This window comes from Trachinotus anak, unplaced genomic scaffold (assembly GCF_046630095.1).
Source record: "Trachinotus anak isolate AG129_WGS33_773 ecotype Australia unplaced genomic scaffold, CSIRO_AGI_Tana_v1 ptg000013l, whole genome shotgun sequence".
NCBI lineage: Eukaryota > Metazoa > Chordata > Actinopteri > Carangiformes > Carangidae > Trachinotus > Trachinotus anak.
In genome coordinates this window covers 16,823,149-16,845,188 of record NW_027273864.1, presented here as the reverse complement: position 1 = coordinate 16,845,188, position 22,040 = coordinate 16,823,149, and the positions used below count along the sequence as shown (strand labels likewise).

At 38.3% G+C, this 22,040-nt stretch overlaps 1 protein-coding gene across 1 annotated transcript; it reads left to right on the top strand.

The window, feature by feature from the left end:
- The first annotated feature begins 7,303 nt into the window (after window positions 1-7,303).
- LOC139631007 (myosin heavy chain, fast skeletal muscle-like) lies at window positions 7,304-21,623 on the top strand. Its single transcript, XM_071494921.1, has 41 exons — window positions 7,304-7,832; window positions 7,933-7,968; window positions 8,131-8,341; window positions 8,438-8,581; window positions 8,697-8,853; window positions 9,056-9,083; window positions 9,193-9,304; window positions 9,393-9,485; window positions 9,568-9,631; window positions 9,723-9,821; window positions 9,914-10,017; window positions 10,275-10,413; window positions 11,046-11,164; window positions 11,267-11,416; window positions 11,502-11,672; window positions 11,761-12,067; window positions 12,913-12,983; window positions 13,517-13,604; window positions 13,800-13,917; window positions 13,996-14,119; window positions 14,219-14,355; window positions 14,529-14,784; window positions 14,876-15,118; window positions 15,206-15,382; window positions 15,539-15,684; window positions 15,769-15,859; window positions 16,157-16,546; window positions 16,670-16,796; window positions 16,901-17,019; window positions 17,121-17,317; window positions 17,404-17,587; window positions 17,668-17,833; window positions 18,055-18,179; window positions 18,317-18,625; window positions 18,724-18,927; window positions 19,021-19,146; window positions 19,696-19,866; window positions 20,231-20,335; window positions 20,971-21,066; window positions 21,257-21,388; window positions 21,511-21,623. The coding sequence occupies exons 1-41, from the start codon at window positions 7,735-7,737 to the stop codon at window positions 21,529-21,531; spliced, it is 5,955 nt and encodes a 1,984-aa protein (XP_071351022.1). The 5' UTR covers window positions 7,304-7,734; the 3' UTR covers window positions 21,532-21,623.
- The last annotated feature ends 417 nt before the right edge of the window (window positions 21,624-22,040 follow it).

Genomic DNA, 22,040 nt, shown 5'->3' with positions numbered 1-22,040 from the left:
CATGTTGCCTGGCACTATGCTTATGCAGTAGTTCTTACCTCTGACTGTAACATTACACAGTTTATGAGATGTTTGCTATACCAGATCATTGACCGGCTTGGAATGTGTTGGGAATTGAATTTTTTAGAAATATTATTTATATTCCTGTAATTACTGGCAAAGCATTGGACTGTTGTGATGTCTTTAGCATTGCCTTCAGTAATAATTGTTGTCTGAAAATGTGAGGATGAGAGGAACATTTTGAGATGAGGAGTTTAATACATGCTAATGTAGCATGCCAGTGTGAACTTGGTTCTGCTTGTGGATACTACTGTGTATGCAAATTGGGTACAGATGTGAAGTTGTTTTAGTTCTGGCTCAAGGTTGAGTCAGTAGCTACAGACAGTCCAAAGGTGTGACTAATACATCTGCTTAATGCTCTCTGGCACAACAGTAACTCCTTGCTATGCTTTGGAGAAGCTTTAAAAAGTCACTGATATAGTGTTTCAGAGTCCTTACAAGTCAGAAATGATTAAAAAACAAAATGAGTGCCAATGAGCTTAAAAGAAAAGGAAAGATTGCCAAGGGATGATTTCTCACACCATTGCCAACACCTGTTCTGATGTGCTTAAGCAGTACACAAGGGAGACTGATACAATCCCTAAATGTAGAGCAAATAATTGATGGAGCTGGGATCCATCATTCATTTCCTTTATGTTTCACAGATAACCTCACACATTTCTCTCCGGATTTAATTCTAAGGTGTTGTGTTCATTAAATGTCTACAGTATGTGATGAGACAGAGGATGTTGTCAAAGATGACAAATGCATTTGTGTACCAGACATTCTTGCCAAGAACATTGGGCACAGGCAGTACGTTTTAAAAGTGTGGGTAGAGCGCCACTGGGCACTGTTTCCATTGGTAAGAGGATCTTCTTACAGCAGTGAATAAGAAGAAGAAATTCTAAAGTGGTTACCCACAAGATATAATGAGCCTTGTCTTCAGTTAGTGTGTGTTACACGATTCCTGCGATGAAATCTTCTATCTTATTTGGGCAAAACTCAAATATAGCACAAGACTTGTGTTGATGCTCAAGCCAAATACCACATGCTCAAGAGGCTTATTGTGTTTTTATGGCCTTTGATCTCTGTCTGTCAGTTTCTTCATTTGTCAAGCAACAACTGTGCTCAGGATAACAAAACAAGTAAGTGTTGAGTAACATTCCAGTCCACTGGCTGGCCACAAAGAGCATGGATATGCATTTACAGTAACAGTAGCATCCATGTTTAACATTGTAAGTACATGTATTTTTAGTTTATTTCAAATGTTTAGGTTATATTTGTGAAGCCTAATAATGATTCTGCATCACTGTATTGTAATTTGTAAAGGTAAATTTCTGTAGAAAGAATTTGGTGTACCTGTGTTTTAACCTACGCTAGTGGTTATGTGTAAACATTAACTGCCTATGGACTGACTCTTAAATCATTTCTGAGACTGATTATATGTTGTGGTATGACAGTCATTCACAGTATTTGTAATCGTTCATATGGTTTTCAAACTTTTCAACTCCTGTGTGTTTGGTAGGATGTGCATGTTAAAATCATTAACTATGCAAGGTTGTCATCAATCTCCAGAATGAGTTTCTCATTTATGTCTTTATAGAAACTGCTTTCTTCATCTATCAGGTTGTAGAATATTATTGTCTTGTAATCTTCCAGTGCATGTTCACATTAAGTTGTACTCAAATACTGCTCTATCAACCAGTCACTGCAGTCTTTTTGACAAGGTTTAGAGTTTGTTGGTTGGAATTAAATCTCAGTGTTGCATTTTGGATCTGGCTGCTTATCCATCTTGCAGTAGAGCTCCTGGTATTATGGTGTGAGAAGTGAGGGTGACTGTGGATCTTTATCCAGCAGTCTATTCGTCATCCACTAAATGTTGGAAGCTACTGGCTTCATGTAGAAGAAAGTTGACATAATCATGCCAATGATCATATAAATTATGTTTAAAATACACTGTGAGTGGCCTTTCTGTGACATTAATAGGTTATTTGAAACCTTTGTTCAATAACATGAAAGTCCTCAGCCAAAGCTCTGTTAACCATTCCATAGTCTTGGCTGAAGACCAAGGGTGACTTGGTCCTTTTCTGTTAGGGGCTCCACTCTTTGGAACAACCTCCCTGAGGAGATTAGACTGGTGAGCTCCTTACCCTCTTTTAAATACCTCTTAAAGACATATAGATGTGCCTTCTTAGGGCTTGGGTCTGAATTTACTTCTAATTTCTTAAATCTATTATCATTATTTAATCATTTATTTTAATAATTGTAGAATGTGCTCTCATTTTCCTCAATTTCATCTTGTCTTGTAAAGCACTTTGTAACTGTTTTGAAAGGTGCTATATAAATAAACCTTATGATAAATATGATCACATTGTAATGCTGTTTTGGGTGATGTCAGTTCCTGGTGGTGCTAATGACTGTCACAAGAATGTGGTGGTGGGGCAGTGGCATCTTAGAAACACCAGAGGGAGCCTCAAATTGCAAAGGTGCAAACATGCTACTTATGTTACCAGCTTCTCTGTCATCATCATCCTCTGGTCCCTTAACATACCCTCAGCAAGTGGCATTAATGAATGTGTGTGTGTGTGTGTGTGTGTGTGTAATGTATAATATATATATATATATATATATATGTGTGTGTGTGTGTGTGTGTGTGTGTGTGTGTGTGTGTGTGTGTGTGTATATGTATGTATGTATATATATAATATATAATTACGATTATTGTTTTCACGTTGGAGTCAATCCCACCATGTACTGGACAGAAGGCAGGAATCACCCTTTACAGTCCATCATAAAATATGGTATGACATATGGTATATGGTATGTTATGATATGCTATGGTATTTACACATCTAGGTTTTCAATCCATGATTTGTGATTCACGTTTAGAAGCATGTATTTTGAAAGTTTTGTTTCTATGATTTCATTTAGTGTGACTTCTGAACCCATTGGTATTGCATGCATGCATTGGTCCTAGAAATATGGAGATGACAGATGAAATTTAGTTAATTGCTGTATAAACCTGCAACCAATTGCAGAGTTCTTGTACAAGATAGTTATGTGTCACCTACTTTATGCAACTGCTCCATTACACCTTGTGCAGAGATTTCATTTTTAATTTCACTGATTAACTCAGGTGTCAGTAACCTGGGGTCCAATACTGAGCATTGCAGTTACGTTTTTGTTAAAGGGGTGCTCCTGTGATTTAGTGTTGCACTTCCTTAAAGTTGGAAAACTCACAAGAAACAGAATAAAAGAACAATGGTCAAAATTAAAGCAGCAGATGCCAAGATATCCTGTCTTTTAATCCATGGTCATATCCTACATTTCCCATCATGCAACTCATTGGCATCTTTAAATAGATCCTTCTTGTCCACTTTTTCAAACCTCACAACTACAGTTTGGAGCAGGCTTCCTTTTTTTAAAAAAAGCTCTCAAGTCAAAGCTGAGGTAAGATATTTTTTTTAAACTTTTGAAAGCTCATCGCAGGCACAGAAGATGTTCAGCTTTTTTCACAGACTGTTTTACTCCTTTTAAACCAAACATCTTGTGTAAAATATGTATATTAAAAATTATAATATAATATATATTAATGTATATTAGTATATTAATAATAAGTGCCCATGTAAAAAATATAGTAGCTGCACCTACAACTGCATTTCATTTCCAATCCAGAAAACCAGTTAATTTAAATAGAAAATTAACTAACTAAACAAACTGATGCTATATTGTTCCTCATCTACACAGGAATTGGAAGAAGAAGAAAGAAAGCTAGAAAGAAAGAAGCTAATCCACGTTAACTGGGAGAAACCTCAAAGAAAGAATTAACAGAACTGTAGGTATAACACAAACTATTTTTAGCTGTTATTTAAAGAATGTACATTTAAATTTCCCTGGACGAAGTTGGAAACAGTGATAAGGGGTCGGAATATACTACAAACAACAATTCTCATAAATATCATCTAGATAACCTTATTTGCATTAGTGTGCAGGACTCAGACTGAACAAGTTTATGTGGCACTTTTTGTAATTAAAAGTATTCTGTTTTAAAAGATTTAGGAACACTGGCAATTATATTAGAGGGCTCATTAAGAAATGGACAAGCATGCAAAGTTAAGTGAAGGACTGGATGCTGGTCTGCATGCCGGTGTAAAGACCCATATACCTGTGGGGGACAAAAATGATCAGGATTACAAACATGTCTATATATGAATGAATATTTTACTAAATGCAAAATGTAGAAATGTGCAAAATGCAGGGAAATCCACAAACTGTTATACAAGTTTAAATAGTAAACATTATATATGGTCTTTAATTTGATATTGTAAATTAACTAACCAGTAGCCTCTAACTAACAAAATGGTTAGAATTTTTTATTCTGGGAATACTTAATATCTTACACTCATTTAATTACATTGAAATCTTTAATTTTATTGAACACCGCTGAAAATGTACCGACGGGTGACAAATGAAAAACCAACATAAACTGTTTCATGGTAAGATAAAAAGTTTTCTTGAGATTCATCTAAAATCTAAAAAAAAATATTAGTAGTTTTGTTGAAATGCACAACTCCTAAAGAAAGGATTACTTTAGCAGAGCATCTGCAATAATGAGACTTACTAAATAAATTCATGAAGAGTCAGTCACTGACAACATCATGCACTGACACATCTCTAGAACAGGTCTAGAACAAGCTGGAAATTTGCAGGAATTATCTGGCATTCCTGATTCTCAGTTCAGCAAACTAAACAAACGTTTACAGCAAAAATGCACATACAGACTTATGTTTTTACATTTCAAGCCATCATGCTGATTTCATGAAAAGTTATGTCACCGGGCTTCTTACCTTCGCCTCAGCTCTATACTTACCTGAGATTATTTCCTTGAAATTTCATGAAATCCATATACGTGCATCATTCATGCAAAATTTTAAATATGATCTTTTTGTAAAAATAGGACATACAGTAGGAAACACCCAGAAACGCATAAAGTAGTCTAACTATTAAGGGCTACTTGTTAATATACCTCTGCGCCAGCGACAGCCATGGCCGGAGGAATTATGTTTTTGGGCTGTTCAACCATCCGTAGGCACATACCGTTCTCGTTAACTCTCAGTGATGCCTTGAGGGAATTTCTTTAAATTTGGTACAAACGTTCGCTTGGACGCAAGGATGAATTTATTAGATTTTGGTGGTCAAAGGTCAAGGTCACAGTCACCTTATAAAACATGTTTTTGACCATAACTCAAGAATTAATATGGTAAATTTGACTCAATCTAACACAAGTGTGTAATATGATAAAATGAAAAGGTGACATTATCCAAATGGTCAAGCTTATTGTGGTTGGAAGAGGCACACAATCACGAGGCGGTGATTGGAGTTTTATACTAATGGTATCAGTGTGGAGGAGTTTTCAGTACACCATGCCAATTACTCTACTACATATCAGTATGCAAGTACTGAGTTATGGATATTTCTTTATGCAGTTCAATGTGTAGAATATTACACCAACAAACTGAGGAGCAGAAGGGAAAAGTCACTTGGCCGGAAGTCTATCTAAGAAACACTTCAAGCAAAAGGCGTTCACTCTCAGGCCAGATCAAGAAGTTCAGCATGCTCTGTACCATCACTGCATCACATATCAACAAAAAGCCATTATGATGTATACTTAAAATATAGATATATCATTTTACAATGTAAGTGTCATTCTGGCTTTGATGAGATGCAGACTGTTATAATTTTCAGGATTCTTAAAACAAAACCACATGGTGCTGTCAGAACGTAAACACAAACAGTGCATTAATCAAAAAACAACTTCAATACTATGTCATACACTTAAAAATAAAGACAATGTCATTGCAGTACATTTCACAGGTATAAACAAAAATTGTGAAGGCACATTCATTTTAAGTATTTAACTTACCTCACCTTGCTGCTTTTAGTATTACAAATGCAGTATACATCTTTCTTTTTCGGTGTCGACTCAACAACAATGAAAAGTACAACTGTTGATCTCTCTTTTCCTCTCTCCCTTTCTGTCCTCACTAATTTGAATTTCTGTCTCATAGAAGAGTTAATGGTAACACAAACATAGACACACACACATGCACACACAAACAAAATTCTCAGTGTGCTGCGTAACACCTGCACAGAGATGTCTTAGTTATCACACTCAAGGGAGTATTCACTAAGTTTGCAAATGTCTTGGCCACCCTGAAGACTTGATAGTGTTAACAGAAAACCAACAAGTGGTCTATTATGTGATATATATGATTATATAGAATTATATATTGTTTTTATGTGTGCACTGGCCAGATAACTCTGTGAATCTCATATGAGATTGTAGGCCTTCTCTTAGATATTTTTCCCTGTTCACAGTGTAGTATGTCTCAATTACCTAGTGTGTAGCACATTCAGTGTTGAATAGATTTCCTACCTCATCTCCTCTTGGTTGCAGAATAACATATGTTAATAGCACACTATCTTTTACAGCACTGGAACACAACATGACCCATTTCACACAACTAAACTTGTAACAAGTGGAAAAAATTAAGAATGAAATGATCATGTTTTAATTGAGTTTTGATCCCTACATGTTTACTTTGTCTACACAGAAACATAGCCTCTGGATGTAAATGATGATGTGTATTAATGGTAATGTAGAAACCAGTTGAATACCAATATTTAAGAAAGCCAGTTGCTTTATTTTCTAACTATATTCACTTTGAATGCAAAAAACCACACAGTTACACATACCTCATTTGGGTGGCTTATTTTCCCAGATACCAAAAGCACACGCAATTGAAGCATCAGAGGCTCCTGCAGGAACCAAAAGATAAGCAGTGACCCATAGAACTCATCAAACTATAGAAGAAGGGAACCAACAACAAACTTCTGTAGATCCCTACTTACCACAAGACAAAACTAAGTTAAACTGGATGAGTTTATGAGTCACAATACTACACAAGAATAAAGGACTTCACAGCATGCACATTTTTCTGAAGTGCTAAGTAACAGGATGCTGAAATACATCTGACATGTAATCAACAGAAGTGTTCAATGCATTTGTAAACAATTGCAATGGAAAGACTTGGATATTTTTGAGCTGGAGGCTATATTTGCTTTAAGTCCTAATAAGACTGTAAAGGAAAGCCAGACATATTGAATGTCACTTTTTATTGCAACTGAATCACACCACAAGAGAATACTTTCACAGCATCCTGGGTGTCATCTTTCTTTGGGGAGAAAGCACATCATTATGATGGACCATAATGGATCTTAAATTAGCTTCAACTAAACACTTGGGCCTTTGCTCATGAGATGTTTGAAACAATGTCAAATGTGTGTTGGCAGATGGAGGCCATAAACCTGTAAAAAAAAAAAAAAAAATTCTGGTCCACATTCACAAAGATTTTGAGTAACAGCTTAATTCCTAATTTTAAATTTATATAAAAAAGATCCTACAGTATCTTAAAATACAGTTTATAGTTTTTATTGATCCTAGTAGAACCACTGTCTGCAAAGCATGTATTTTTAAATGCAAAGTCAGAGCTCAGTGGTTACTTTTTGGACAGGAATTCTGGGGTTTCATTTAATGTTTGTTTTGTATTATATGGGATATGATGATACCAGTGGTGATGATGAGGTTGGGAGGCCATCTGATACCATTCTTCTTAGACAAGCTCAGTGGCCTAAATGGGAGGGCTGTTCCTACATGGCGGCCAGAGATTTCAGTATAAAAGAGGCACTCCCAGGCTCAACAAAAGTTTTGGACTGACAGGCTGCCATAGAAGGTGAGTCTTCTATCATGTTTTAGAAGTGATCCTCAGTTTAAGTTCATTAGTTACTTTGTGAGTTTTTTGTCTCATTCTAATTTAAAATTGACTTTTGTAGTATCCACACAGCGACTGCATCACTTGGCATCAAAAGGTAAATGACATTCATACAACTAGTAACTTGATGAAAAAATATCTAATTGAAAATTGTATTAACAAGCCATGCAATTTTTTATTTTATAGAAACCAATCTTAAATTATCTTTCTTTGAATACAAATGAAAATATTACAGAGTAATTCTTATTTCTATTTTCAGAGGCACCATGAGTAAGGACCCAGAAATGGAGTGTTTTGGCCCGGCGGCCATGTACCTCCGGAAACCTGAAAGGGAGAGAATAGAGGCTCAAAACACTCCTTTTGATGCCAAAACAGCTTACTTTGTGGCTGAGCCCACTGAGATGTACGTGAAGGGTAAACTAGTGAAGAAGGAGGGTGGCAAAGCCAATGTGGAAATACAGGGTGGGAAGGTATGTAGATGCCATCATACAAGTAAAAGTAATGACTACATATTCTCACGATGATGCTGACACTTGCAGTACTAATCTTACTCTGTATTGGTGCAGACTCTCACTGTAAAGGATGATGAGATCTTCCCCATGAACCCTCCGAAGTTTGATAAGATTGAGGACATGGCCATGATGACCCATCTCAGTGAGCCTGCTGTGCTGTATAACCTCAAAGAGCGCTATGCAGCATGGATGATCTATGTAAGACCAGTTTAAATACTGCACATATATAGATAGATAGATTGATGGATTGATAGATATGTATATTGTTAACATGGGGGTCACACTATATATACATATCCTCTTCTTAAAACAGACCTACTCAGGGCTGTTCTGCGTCACTGTGAACCCCTACAAGTGGCTCCCAGTGTATGATGCAGTGGTTGTAGCAGGATACAGAGGAAAAAAGAGGATTGAGGCTCCGCCCCACATCTTCTCCATCTCGGACAACGCCTATCAGTTCATGCTCCAAGGTATTAATCATTTTAAAAAAGCTCTTTCAGAGAGGCCAGCCTTTGAAAAGTATACACTGTTTCACACTGTTGTAGTTGGTAAGGTTGTACTTTATGGGGACACTCTGACTGTTGTAATATAAAAATGTAATGTAGTCTCACTGTGTATGATAAATGAATGCAAAAATACAGCATGAGTGTTCAAACTGCATTCTCTTCACAGATCGTGAGAATCAGTCAATCCTGATTACGTAAGTAGTCAAGAGAGCTAATTTTTAACTCAGACTTATTATTTCTGCACTGTATTATGTCTGACATAGACTAATGCATCAAATAATTTTGTTATATAATTCATTCAAGTGGAGAATCCGGCGCAGGAAAGACTGTCAACACCAAACGTGTCATCCAGTACTTTGCGACAATCGCAGTGGCTTCGGGAAAAAAAGTTGAGCCAGCTGCTGGAAAAATGCAGGTAAATAATGTAATATACTGTACATATGATAATATTCATGAAAATTGATATAGGAAAATACTAAGACACCATGTAATATTATTTTCAGGGGTCACTGGAGGATCAAATCATTGCAGCTAACCCACTGCTGGAGGCTTATGGAAATGCCAAAACTGTGAGGAATGACAACTCATCCCGCTTTGTAAGTGTTTGTTAACCTGGGTCTTTTCACACAACATCAGTTTTTAAGAAGTAATACTAATTCGCAGTTTTCTTTTAAATAGGGTAAATTCATCAGAATCCATTTCGGAACAACTGGGAAGCTGGCCTCAGCAGACATTGAAACATGTAAGGCTAGATATGGCACAGCAGACAAACTGCAGTTTGTTCTTGTACCTTCTGTTCATTGAACAGAACTGACCAACTGTGTGATCGACAGATCTGCTGGAGAAGTCTCGAGTGACGTTCCAGCTGTCTGCTGAGAGGAGCTACCACATCTTCTATCAGCTGACAACAGGCCACAAACCTGAGCTGATAGGTGAGAGATTTAGTCATACAATATATCATTTTATTATATAAATGCATGCTTTACCTGAGTTTGTATAATGAAATACAATGAATATTTTTCAGAGAGTCTCCTCATCTCCACCAACCCTTATGACTTTCCCATGATTAGTCACGGTGAAATCACTGTCAAGAGTATCAATGACGTTGAAGAATTCATTGCCACTGATGTGAGTACACCAGTGTCAGTCAAACAGAAAGATTTAAAGTTACACTGTAAATATAAGGGGATTAAATATTGCGCCTGATGTAAGGATGTCTCAGATGATGTCAGTGAAGTTGTCTTTGAGCAGCTGATGAACACACAATCAACATATAAACATTTGCTTGTAATGAGGGTTCTTTACTAAAGAAAGCAAAAATACTGTAGAAAACCTGACAGAAACAGTTTTCCAAAGATTTGTGTTTCTGATGATTCATTCTACAGACTGCCATTGATATCCTGGGCTTCACTGCAGAGGAGAAGATAAGTATTTATAAGCTGACTGGAGCTGTGATGCATCATGGAAACATGAAGTTCAAGCAGAAGCAGCGTGAAGAGCAGGCTGAGCCTGATGGCACTGAGGGTAAATAATGGAATAAAATTTCTTAATATCATAGATGGGCAATCTATTTTTACCAATAGTGTGTATTCTTTTTCACTGTGTTCATTTAATCAGAGATCCAGTTCTACAGAATTCTACATGCAAGCTGTTTGTATATTCAATTATGTTTCTACAATTGAGAATGGTTGCATTGCAAAAGTTAGGGTGTCCTGAGTTTTTTAGGGTGTCTTGGCTTACTCTAACTGAAGGCCAAGTGAGGAAGTCAGGTAACTTGAGGAAGATCAGAGTAGACCTATTGGTCTTTTTGCATTGAAAGAAGCCAGTTAAAGATGCCTCCCAGATGCTTTCCAAGTAATGTCTTCTGAGCACATCCAACTGGCAGTAGACTCTTGGGCAGACCCTGAACATGTTGGATGGCTGGGAATGGCTCAGGATTTTCCAGGAGCAGCTTGAGGATTTGGCAATGTCAATAATGTCTGGGCCTCTTTACTTAGCTTGACATCACTGTGGCCTTTATCTGCTAAGCAGCACAGGATGAATGAATGGATTTTGTAAAAATATTGTAGATTCTCAAATCATCACCTTTGTAACTTGGTAGCATCACTTAGCAAAATGCTTAATCTTTGTGGTTTCTGTTTTTTTTTTTTAATCAGAGGCTGATAAAATTGCCTACCTCATGGGTCTGAACTCTGCTGATATGCTCAAGTCATTGTGTTACCCAAGGGTCAAGGTTGGCAATGAAATGGTGGTTAAAGGTCAAACTGTGCCACAGGTAATTTATATAAATGTATTAGTCTATGAACGTAATGTATTAATAAATATGAAAATACCACTTGTCTTGCATAACCAGAACACCAACTCTTTTAATCTTTAGGTGCATAATTCCGTCATGGCTCTCTCCAAGTCTGTCTATGAGAAAATGTTCTTGTGGATGGTCGTCAGAATCAATGAGATGCTGGATACCAAGCAGCCCCGAAGCTTTTTCATCGGTGTCTTAGACATTGCAGGGTTTGAAATCTTTGATGTAAGTTAACTACACATAGCACTTGTCTGTGGAGAGTGAGCCAGCACAATTTAATTGACCCTTTTATATTTTTTCTTATTTCAAGTTTAACAGCTTGGAGCAGCTTTGTATCAACTTCACCAATGAAAAACTGCAACAGTTTTTCAACCACCACATGTTTGTCCTGGAGCAAGAAGAGTACAAGAAAGAGGGAATTGAATGGGAGTTCATTGATTTTGGCATGGACCTGGCTGCCTGCATTGAGCTTATTGAGAAGGTACCACAGGAGAGATTTTTAATAATGATAAAATTTTCTCCACCATAATTTAGCAGTGAAGAATTTCATTTTGTGTTATTATCAACAGCCAATGGGCATCTTCTCCATCCTTGAAGAGGAGTGCATGTTCCCCAAGGCAACAGACATGACCTTCAAGAACAAAATGTACGACCAGCATCTTGGAAAAAGTGCCCCCTTCCAGAAACCAAAACCTGCCAAAGGCAAAGCTGAGGCCCATTTCTCTCTGGTGCACTATGCTGGCACTGTGGATTACAATGTTGTTGGCTGGCTGGACAAGAACAAAGATCCCCTGAATGACTCAGTGGTTCAGCTCTACCAGAAGTCTTCAGCCAAACTGCTGGCTCACCTCTATGCATCACATGCCTCCGGAGACGGTAGTATTTTTCTATTTATATATATATATATTTAGGTACTATACAACATGTAAGATGGAAGGAAATGTATGGTAATTTCAGCCAGACATCATGAGGACCTTTTGAAGTTTAGTTTTTATGAAAGAATAAGAGACAGCCAAATTCCCAATAAGGCTGTTACATGATATGATGATACATGTAATGAAAGTAGTTTATCACCCTGATGGAGGGGCGGCTCAGTAGACTGGCTGTAACAAGAGGTGTAGCCCGAAGCTCCCGAATGGCATCCACACACAGTCCAGTCATGTACTAGGTTTATACCCAGTTTGCTTGAAAAAAAGTCTCTAAATCTAGCAACAGTGTGCTAAGTTGGCAACACTGTAGGCCGTAAACACCCTGCTAATAGAACCTGAACCACCAGAAACTCGAATGACGTGGCACTTGGCTGACCAGAAGTGGAAATGTGATCAGTCAGTCAATCAGTCAGTCAGTCAGTCAGTCAGTCAGTCAGTCAAACAGTTAGTCAGTCATGGACATTTCAGATTATAGGGCTGGCCCTGCTGTTGCAGTCCAGCCATAAAGTCTCTTAATCCAGCGATTAATGCACTAAATTGGCAACACTGCAGCCTATAATTTGGCCCCCTAAAAAAACTGTGTAAATTCATTTTAAAAAGATAGAGCCAATGGGGAAACTTAGTCACATAGCATGTGGCTGACCAATAATGGACAGACATTTGTGACTTAGATGTGGCCCCATTGTTTTGGTCCAGCCAAAAGTATAATCGGCAACACAAAGACCATCCATACTCACCAAAGTGCAAAATGATGATGTGAAATAAAAATAAAACTGGAAATACTTTTTACAGATTCTAAAGGTGGAAAGAAGGGAGGCAAGAAGAAGGGTGGTTCCTTCCAGACAGTGTCAGCTCTCTTCAGGGTAATTTATATTTTTTACAAACATGTTGATACTTACTTTTCACTATTAACACCCATGATTGTGTGTAAACAGTGCCCAGGGTTGTTCATAATCAGAGATGAAGAAACTTGTTTTTTTTTTTTTTTGTTTTTTTTTTTTTACCAGAGATGTATCTTTGTAGCAGGCCATCTTTGTTACCTGAAAGCACATTGCTGTAGATGAAGGTGTTGTATTAATTAGGAAGACTTTCAACGTGGGTTAGGGTTAGGTCTGGATTCAATCAAATTTCTAAAACATTTATTATCAGAAAAAAACAATGTCTTTGAGGTAAAAACAAAACATATATTTCAATTTTAATATAAGTTCTGTGATACCACAGAATGCCCTTTTTTAACCTTTACAACTTGAAACATCAGTGTTGAGCTCATTTATCTGCCAACATTTGTATTTTATGTGCTGTAGGGTTATGTTGTCCAAAGGTTACTAAACATATAGGCAAGTGTAGTCATGTTAGAGAGGGAAATAGAAATTCTAACTGTTTTGTCTGTTACCAGGAAAACTTGGGGAAGCTGATGACGAACTTAAGGAGCACTCACCCACATTTTGTGCGCTGTTTAATTCCCAATGAATCAAAAACACCAGGTAGGTCCCATAAAAGTCAGGTCCATGACTAACAAAAGCATACACTGTACATGAATAGCATGCAAGTCTCATTTCCTCAAAACAGTTTCAGTGAGAGAGGTCTTCATGCTGTTTTTTTTTTTTAAATGTATGTATAATCACCCTCACCTCACCCTACGTTCACTCAACACCTAAACAGTACTGTTACTGTTTAAGGTCTTATGGAGAACCACCTGGTCATCCACCAGCTGAGGTGTAACGGTGTGCTGGAAGGCATCAGGATCTGCAGGAAAGGTTTCCCCAGCAGAATCCTCTATGGTGACTTCAAGCAGAGGTAAGTACTAAGATTAACCAATTTTTCTGACCATCTCATGATCAATTATTCTTCAGAGATCAATGTCCCTCCAATCAGATACAAGGTATTGAATGCCAGTGTCATCCCTGAGGGACAGTTTATTGACAACAAGAAGGCCTCAGAGAAACTCTTGGGCTCTATTGATGTTGACCATACCCAGTACAAATTTGGACACACAAAGGTAATCAGTTTCTCTGTTATGGATTTTTTAACTACTACCCCTGATACTGTACGGAAGCACAACTTCATGTGAAGTGATACAAGTAACACTTTCTTTTAGGTGTTCTTCAAAGCTGGCCTGTTGGGTCTCCTGGAGGAGATGCGAGATGATAAACTTGTTATCCTGGTCACAATGACTCAGGCTCTCTGCAGAGGTTACCTCATGAGGAGAGAGTTTGTCAAGATGATGGAGCGCAGGTACTGTAGAAATTTTAGACACCAAAGGGTAACTGTGCATTTATAGATGACAACTTGATGATAAGTTTTCAGGCCACATAATTATTATGGAAATCATACATACATTCTTATCAACACAGCTTTCAGACTCAAAATGTAATCCATTTATTTCCTTTGATACCTGTTGTTCCTAGGGAGGCAATTTACTCTATTCAGTACAACATTCGCTCATTCATGAATGTCAAAACCTGGCCATGGATGAAATTATACTTTAAGATTAAGCCTCTACTGAAGAGTGCAGAGACTGAGAAAGAGATGGCCCAAATGAAAGAGGACTTTGAAAAGACCAAAGAAGAGCTAGCAAAGGCTCTGGCTAAGAAGAAAGAACTGGAGGAGAAGATGGTCACTCTCATGCAGGAGAAGAATGACTTGCAGCTCCAAATTCAGTCTGTACGTTAAATAGAAAGAGAAAATTTGCAACTCCAAGATCCTGGTTTTTACAGTTGACTAAATATTTCATTGTATGTCATTGTAAATCTAGGAAGGTGAAAACCTTGCTGATGCTGAGGAACGGTGCGAGGGGCTCATTAAAGCAAAAATTCAGCTTGAGGGCAAAGCCAAAGAGATAGCTGAGAGACTGGAGGATGAGGAGGAAATGAATGCTGAGTTGACTGCAAAGAAGAGGAAGCTGGAGGATGAGTGCTCTGAGTTGAAGAGAGACATAGATGATTTGGAGCTCACCCTGGCAAAGGTGGAAAAGGAGAAACATGCCACTGAGAACAAGGTGACAGTAATAATTTCAGTTTATTCAGCTGTGTGAATTTGAAATACATTTTGATCAAATATCAAATTGTTTATTTCAACTCTTTAGGTTAAAAACCTGGTTGAGGAAATGGCCTCTCAAGATGAGACCATTGCCAAGTTGACGAGAGAGAAGAAAGCCCTCCAAGAGGCCCATCAGCAGGTCCTTGATGATCTGCAGGCAGAGGAAGACAAAGTCAACACTCTGACAAAGGCCAAGACCAAGCTGGAGCAGCAAGTGGACGATGTGAGTTTCTCTGTGTGTTTAAAGAAAAGGCTTCTATAGTAAATGTGCATTTTGGTGCAAATTATAACTGAAATTCTGCACATGCTTACAGATACAGCAAGTGGTTAAAATATTTCCATTGATACTCATTACACTACTGTATATGTGAATGCCTAGATTGAAGGCTCCCTGGAACAGGAGAGGAAGCTCCGTATGGATCTCGAGCGAGGCAAAAGGAAGCTCGAAGGAGATCTGAAACTGGCCCATGAATCCATAATGGATCTGGAGAATGACAAGCAGCAGTCTGAGGAGAAAATAAAGAAGTATGTAAGATGGGAACTTAATTTATAATCCCTACAATTCCAAAAATGACAGTGTAAAGCTAATATATTTTTTTGCTATTGAAGGAGGGACTTTGAGATGAGCCAGCTTCTCAGCAAAATAGAAGATGAACAGGCACTTAGTATGCAGCTTCATAAGAAAATCAAGGAACTGCAGGTAATGTGTAAATTTGTGTTTGGACTGTTTGGAGGCAAATTATGTTGAATGTTTGCGATCAATCAAAAATATATGTTTACAATAATGTTATGAAATGACTGATGGATGGACAGAATGAAATCCAGTAGCAGTTATTTTACACTCACTAACATTATAACAAATCCAAGGCATTTTTGTGCCTTTGCATATTTATAATTAAGCCATTTGAAAAATTCTAGCAAACACTTAAAACTTTAGTTGGGACTTTGCAGTGTCCTGTGGTTTACATAATTTTATTTATTTTTTTTAACATCACAGGCTCGTATTGAGGAGCTGGAAGAGGAGATTGAGTCTGAAAGGGCTGCTCGGGCCAAGGTGGAGAAACAGAGGTCTGATCTCTCCAGGGAACTTGAGGAGATCAGCGAGCGGCTCGAAGAGGCTGGTGGAGCAACATCTGTACAGATCGAAATGAACAAGAAGCGCGAGGCTGAGTTTCAGAAGCTGCGTCGTGATCTTGAAGAGTCCACCCTGCAGCATGAGGCCACCGCTGCAGCTCTGCGCAAGAAGCAGGCCGACAGTGTGGCAGAGCTGGGAGAACAGATTGATAATCTCCAGAGAGTCAAACAGAAGCTGGAGAAAGAGAAAAGTGAATACAAGATGGAGATCGATGACCTCAGCAGCAATATGGAGTGTATCGCCAAATCAAAAGTAAAATTTACCAATGACTCTTTTAATTAAAGAATAGTAATTAGAGCAATTCATGTTTTATTCTCTACAGAAGTATAATGATTATAGGGGACTTCACTACATATTGTTGATTTATGTCTGTAGGGTAACCTGGAGAAAATGTGTCGTTCTCTTGAGGATCAACTAAGTGAATTAAAGACCAAGAATGAGGAGCATGTACGTCATTTAAATGACATTAATGTTCAGAGATCAAGACTAATGACTGAAAATGGTGAGTGCAACAACTTGGAACCTGCAATGTTTCACATAACACTAGAGCAACACACATCACTAACTAAAGATGCTGAAGAAATTATTTTGCTTGATTCCAATCAGGGGAATTTGGTCGTCAGTTGGAGGAAAAGGAGTCTCTTGTTTCACAGCTTACAAGAGGCAAACAGGCTTATATTCATCAGATTGAGGAGCTCAAAAGGCACCTTGAGGAAGAAGTCAAGGTATTATATTATTCTCTTGTTGAATGTAGCCCATATGTAATGCCCATATTTATTTTTTAGTCATGAGAAATGTAAAAATGTATGTGATTAATTTGTATCAGGCCAAGAATGCCCTGGCTCATGCTGTTCAGTCATCCCGTCATGACTGCGACCTGCTCAGAGAGCAGTATGAGGAGGAGCAGGAGGCCAAGGCTGAGCTGCAGCGAGCAATGTCCAAGGCCAACAGCGAGGTGGCTCAGTGGAGAACCAAATATGAGACTGATGCCATTCAGCGCACTGAGGAGCTGGAGGAGGCAAAGTAATGGACAGTCCTGAAGTCACACTGTTTCCACATGCACTGAGTCTGTAAATGATCTAAAACCCACTTATTACACGTTTTAACAGGAAAAAGCTTGCCCAGCGTCTTCAGGATGCTGAGGAATCCATCGAGGCTGTGAACGCAAAATGTGCCTCTCTGGAAAAGACAAAACAGAGGCTGCAGGGTGAAGTGGAGGACCTGATGATCGATGTGGAGAGAGCTAATGCTCTTGCTGCTACCCTCGACAAGAAGCAAAGGAACTTTGACAAGGTTGGATTCTCTGTAATACGCAGCTTCGATTGGTGAACATGATGGGATAGAAAGCACTAATTCGTGTCTTATATGCTCAGGTTCTTGCTGAGTGGAAGCAGAAGTATGAGGAGAGCCAGGCAGAGCTGGAAGGAGCTCAGAAGGAGGCTCGGTCAATGAGTACTGAGCTGTTCAAACTGAAAAACTCATATGAAGAAACCCTGGAGCACTTGGAGACCCTGAAGAGGGAGAACAAGAACCTGCAACGTAAGGAAAAAAATACTGCATGTGATTGTTGACATTAAATTTGATTGAAAACCAAAAATTTACAGCATATGGGAAATTAATGTAAGTTAAATTATGGCACTCTCACCTTCAGTGCCATGCCTGATCTTACTGGAGAAAAGCATTGAAGAAGTACAACATTAAACTTTGTAGACAAATAAATATGATATATTAATATTGTATGACTGTTTTTTTTTCAACAGAGGAAATTACTGATTTGACTGAACATATTAGTGAAACAGGGAAGACAATTCATGAACTGGAGAAGGGGAAAAAGACAGCAGAAAATGAGAAAGCAGAAATCCAAACTGCCCTAGAGGAGGCGGAGGTATTTAAAGTGATATATTTGCAAAGTAAAAACACAAACAAGGAACTCAGACACAAAAAAAAATCTTTATGGTCAAGAAAGTGCAACCAAAACTTAGTACTTTAGTTCTGAAAATGTTCTTGAATTTTATTTTTTAGGCTACACTTGAGCATCAAGAATCAAAGATAATGCGTGTCCAGCTGGAGCTCACCCAGATGAAAAATGAAATTGACAGGAAAATTGCAGAGAAGGACGAGGAGATTGACCAGATCAAGAGGAACAGCCAGAGAGTGATTGAGACCATGCAGAGCACTCTGGATGCTGAGATCAGGAGCAGGAATGATGCCCTGAGAATCAAGAAGAAGATGGAGGGAGACCTCAATGAGATGGAGGTTCAGCTGAGCCATGCCAACCGCCAGGCAGCTGAAGCCCAGAAACAGCTGAGAAATGTGCAAGGCTATCTCAAGGTTGGGCATAAATCTGCATTAATTAAAAAATATTCATCAGAACACAGCTACATGAGAGATGTAAACATATGTAACCTGAGGAATTGTCTTGAATTCAGGACACTCAGCTGCGACTTGATGAAGCCATTAGAGGTCAGGAAGAAATGAAGGAGCAGGTTGCTGTGGTGGAGCGCAGGAACAACCTGATGCTGGCTGAGATCGAGGAGCTGAGAGCTGCACTGGAGCAGACGGAGAGAAGCCGCAAAATGGCTGAACAGGAGCTGGTTGATGCCAGTGAGCGTGTGGCACTACTGCACTCTCAGGTATTATAACTGTATTTTACAGGTACTGTTAAAATTTTGGACAGTTGTAATGGAAAGAAAACTGAATATCCCATTATGTATATTTTCTTTTAGAACACAAATCTCATCAACACCAAGAAGAAGTTGGAGGCTGACCTTATTCAGATCCAAGGAGAAGTAGAAGATGCTGTTCAGGAAGCAAGAAATGCTGAAGAAAAAGCCAAGAAGGCCATCACTGATGTGAGTTCTGTTTTAGCGTTTTAGCATGTACTTACTCCTTCATTCAAAACCCAGCTGCTCATACTGTTACAAGTTATGTGGGACATTCCATTGGTTACTTTGGAGCAGCAGTTGTACCCTGGTTTTGCCAGGACAGCTAAATGAAATGGATTACTAATGAAAGACCGATTATAAATTAAGTAGAATATAAAAGGTTTGTCATGAAAAAAACTGCTTCAGACAGTCATTGACAATAAAGTTTATGCAATGTCTAAACAAGGTTGAAAACAATAGCAATACATCCTAGCAGTGGTTAATGGAGATTGGTTACATGACAGCTGAAATGTTTCAGACTTACAGTTGACAGTCACAGGTGGACAAGAGGTAAAATAAAATATGACATTAACCTTTATGACATCTGTAATCGCTTCATAACTAATAGCACATGCTGGTTGTTTTATATTTATAGCTGAACTCTCCCCTGTTGCCACCTATCCTTCTGTCTTGTATTTGACTTACAAGTTAAACTGTAGCATTGATCATTCTTTTCATTTGCCATTTAACAATTAGGCCGCCATGATGGCAGAAGAGTTAAAGAAAGAGCAGGACACCAGTTCTCATTTGGAGAGGATGAAGAAGAACCTGGAGGTGACAGTGAAGGACCTGCAGCACCGTCTGGATGAGGCTGAGAATCTGGCCATGAAGGGTGGCAAGAAGCAGCTCCAGAAACTGGAGGCTAGGGTAAGTCTACTGCATACATTTTGTGTGTGATGTTTTGGCTCTGTATCCCTGTGCTTTTTGAAATAAAGTTGAAATGATGACTTTCAGTTTTAGGGTTGTTACATCCACCTCTGATGAAGGATATAGAAAATGTAGCCCTTGTGATACATACCCGCTAATGAATTAAGAGCTAGACTTAAGACTTTATACTGTTCACCTTTTATGGATGTGAATGTCTCCAAAAACTGAATCTTGGCATTGTGTATGTAATTTATATTGGACTATTTTCAGATTTAATCTCTTTTTACCTAAGAAGTTTAGAAGAGTTATGTGATATGTCTTTCCAGTTAAATTACTGATGAAATCTGGACTTCTTGTTGTCAAGGTTCGAGAGCTAGAGTCTGAATTTGAGGCTGAGCAGAGGCGTGGAGCTGAAGCTGTGAAAGGCGTCCGTAAATATGAACGCAGAGTGAAGGAACTGACTTACCAGGTACGGAGAACCAAAACATACATCTTATATATAGTACACCTGAAAATGTAATTAATCAAAGCAACTCCTTATTATCATTTTAATTTCTTTCTGTAATTTGTGCTTCTGAAGACAAACTGGATGTCAGTTGCATTTCAAACCCCTAGAGGGCATGAATCACCACGATATGTCTGAAGCTCCAACAGTCCGTGGCATACTGTGGTGATATAGGGTAGACCACAGCTAAAAATAAAAACTCCACCGTTCCAATACATGCAGTTATGTGCTTATATTAGAGTGCTACATGTGTGACATTTATGGAGGAGTTTCACAGATTTTCACTATAAAAAACTGGAAAGAGGAGGAACTGGAGGAACACTCGCAGACAACTTGATTGACAGAGATGACAGATGAGTGTTTGTGCAGCACTGAACAATCCTCTTTAGACATTCTGCAGGTGGTGAAAGCAAAAGTATGCAGATTTCTCTGCTAAGCATTGAGTCATATCTTCATGAAATGCCTTCACTGTGGAACATGTACATACAAATGTGCTGTGTGCTCTCAAGTGGTTTTAAAGATATTCATAAAACCAGAAGGGATGATGGAGCTCCCTGTAGTTTTAGTCTCAATCAGATTATACTCTGCGCCGCCTCTAGACTGAGGAGGATAGGAAGAATATCGCCCGACTCCAGGATCTGGTGGACAAGCTGCAACTCAAAGTGAAGTCCTACAAGAGGCAGTCTGAGGAAGCTGTGAGTGTGAAATATTCGACACATGCAGCACAAATATGTGTTACACCACTAACACCTTCACTTAAACTGTACTTAACACCTGACAGCTGACAGCATGATGGAGTGTGATTTATTGAGCATGTGGTTTTTATTTCATACAACTATCAGGATGGTATAGGATATCACTATACTGTACCTTTATGCTTTGCAGGAGGAGCAGGCCAACACTCACCTGTCCAGGTACAGGAAGGTTCAGCACGAGCTGGAGGAGGCTCAGGAGCGTGCTGACATCGCGGAGTCTCAGGTCAACAAGCTGAGAGTCAAGAGCCGTGAAACCATCAGGGTATATTGATTCATTCAATCATTCAATCGTGATTACACTTTCTGCAATAATAAAATAAATAAAAACTGAATATTAAGACCATGACTAATAACTTCTCTCTGTCTCTTTGTATTGATTTAAAGGTAGTGGAGGCTGAAGAATGAGCATCAGTCTAGATGAGACACCACACAAGAAATCATACAATATGATCTTTTTGTTGAGTGTGTAACAAGAAATAAACCTACAAGCAAGTGACTGTTTTTGTTTTTGTTTTTTTTTGTTTTTATTTTGCTGTTTATCTCACTTAATTCTTAATTCAAAGAATATATATAGTGAGGCATAACACACAAATATTTAAATTATATATTACAATATAATCAAATAGAAAACAGTTTCTGTCTATTAATTTACAACAGAGATACTTTTATCAAATCCAGTAAGTACTCCTTGAGTACACAAAATTATAAATGAAAACATGATTATGCACCAGAAATTACAGCTCAAGACAGTTATTGACAGTTGTAAAAGCATTTAACTAAGACAATTAATAGTACCTCCAATGACAGAAATCAAATAAATCATCATAATTCTTTTATCAAAAGAATATCAATCTAAACATAATAGTAGCACAGAACTTCAACTGTGATCCTGAGTGTACTATTTTGTGTCTAAA

Coding starts and splice junctions, on each gene's coding strand:
- LOC139631007 (XM_071494921.1), top strand. CDS start 7,735: ATGGGAGGGCTGTTCCTACATGGCGGCCAGAGATTTCAGTATAAAAGA. Junction 10,414..11,045: donor TGAGCCTGATGGCACTGAGG/GTAAATAATGGA, acceptor TTTTTTAATCAG/AGGCTGATAAAATTGCCTAC. Junction 21,389..21,510: donor AGAGCCGTGAAACCATCAGG/GTATATTGATTC, acceptor ATTGATTTAAAG/GTAGTGGAGGCTGAAGAATG.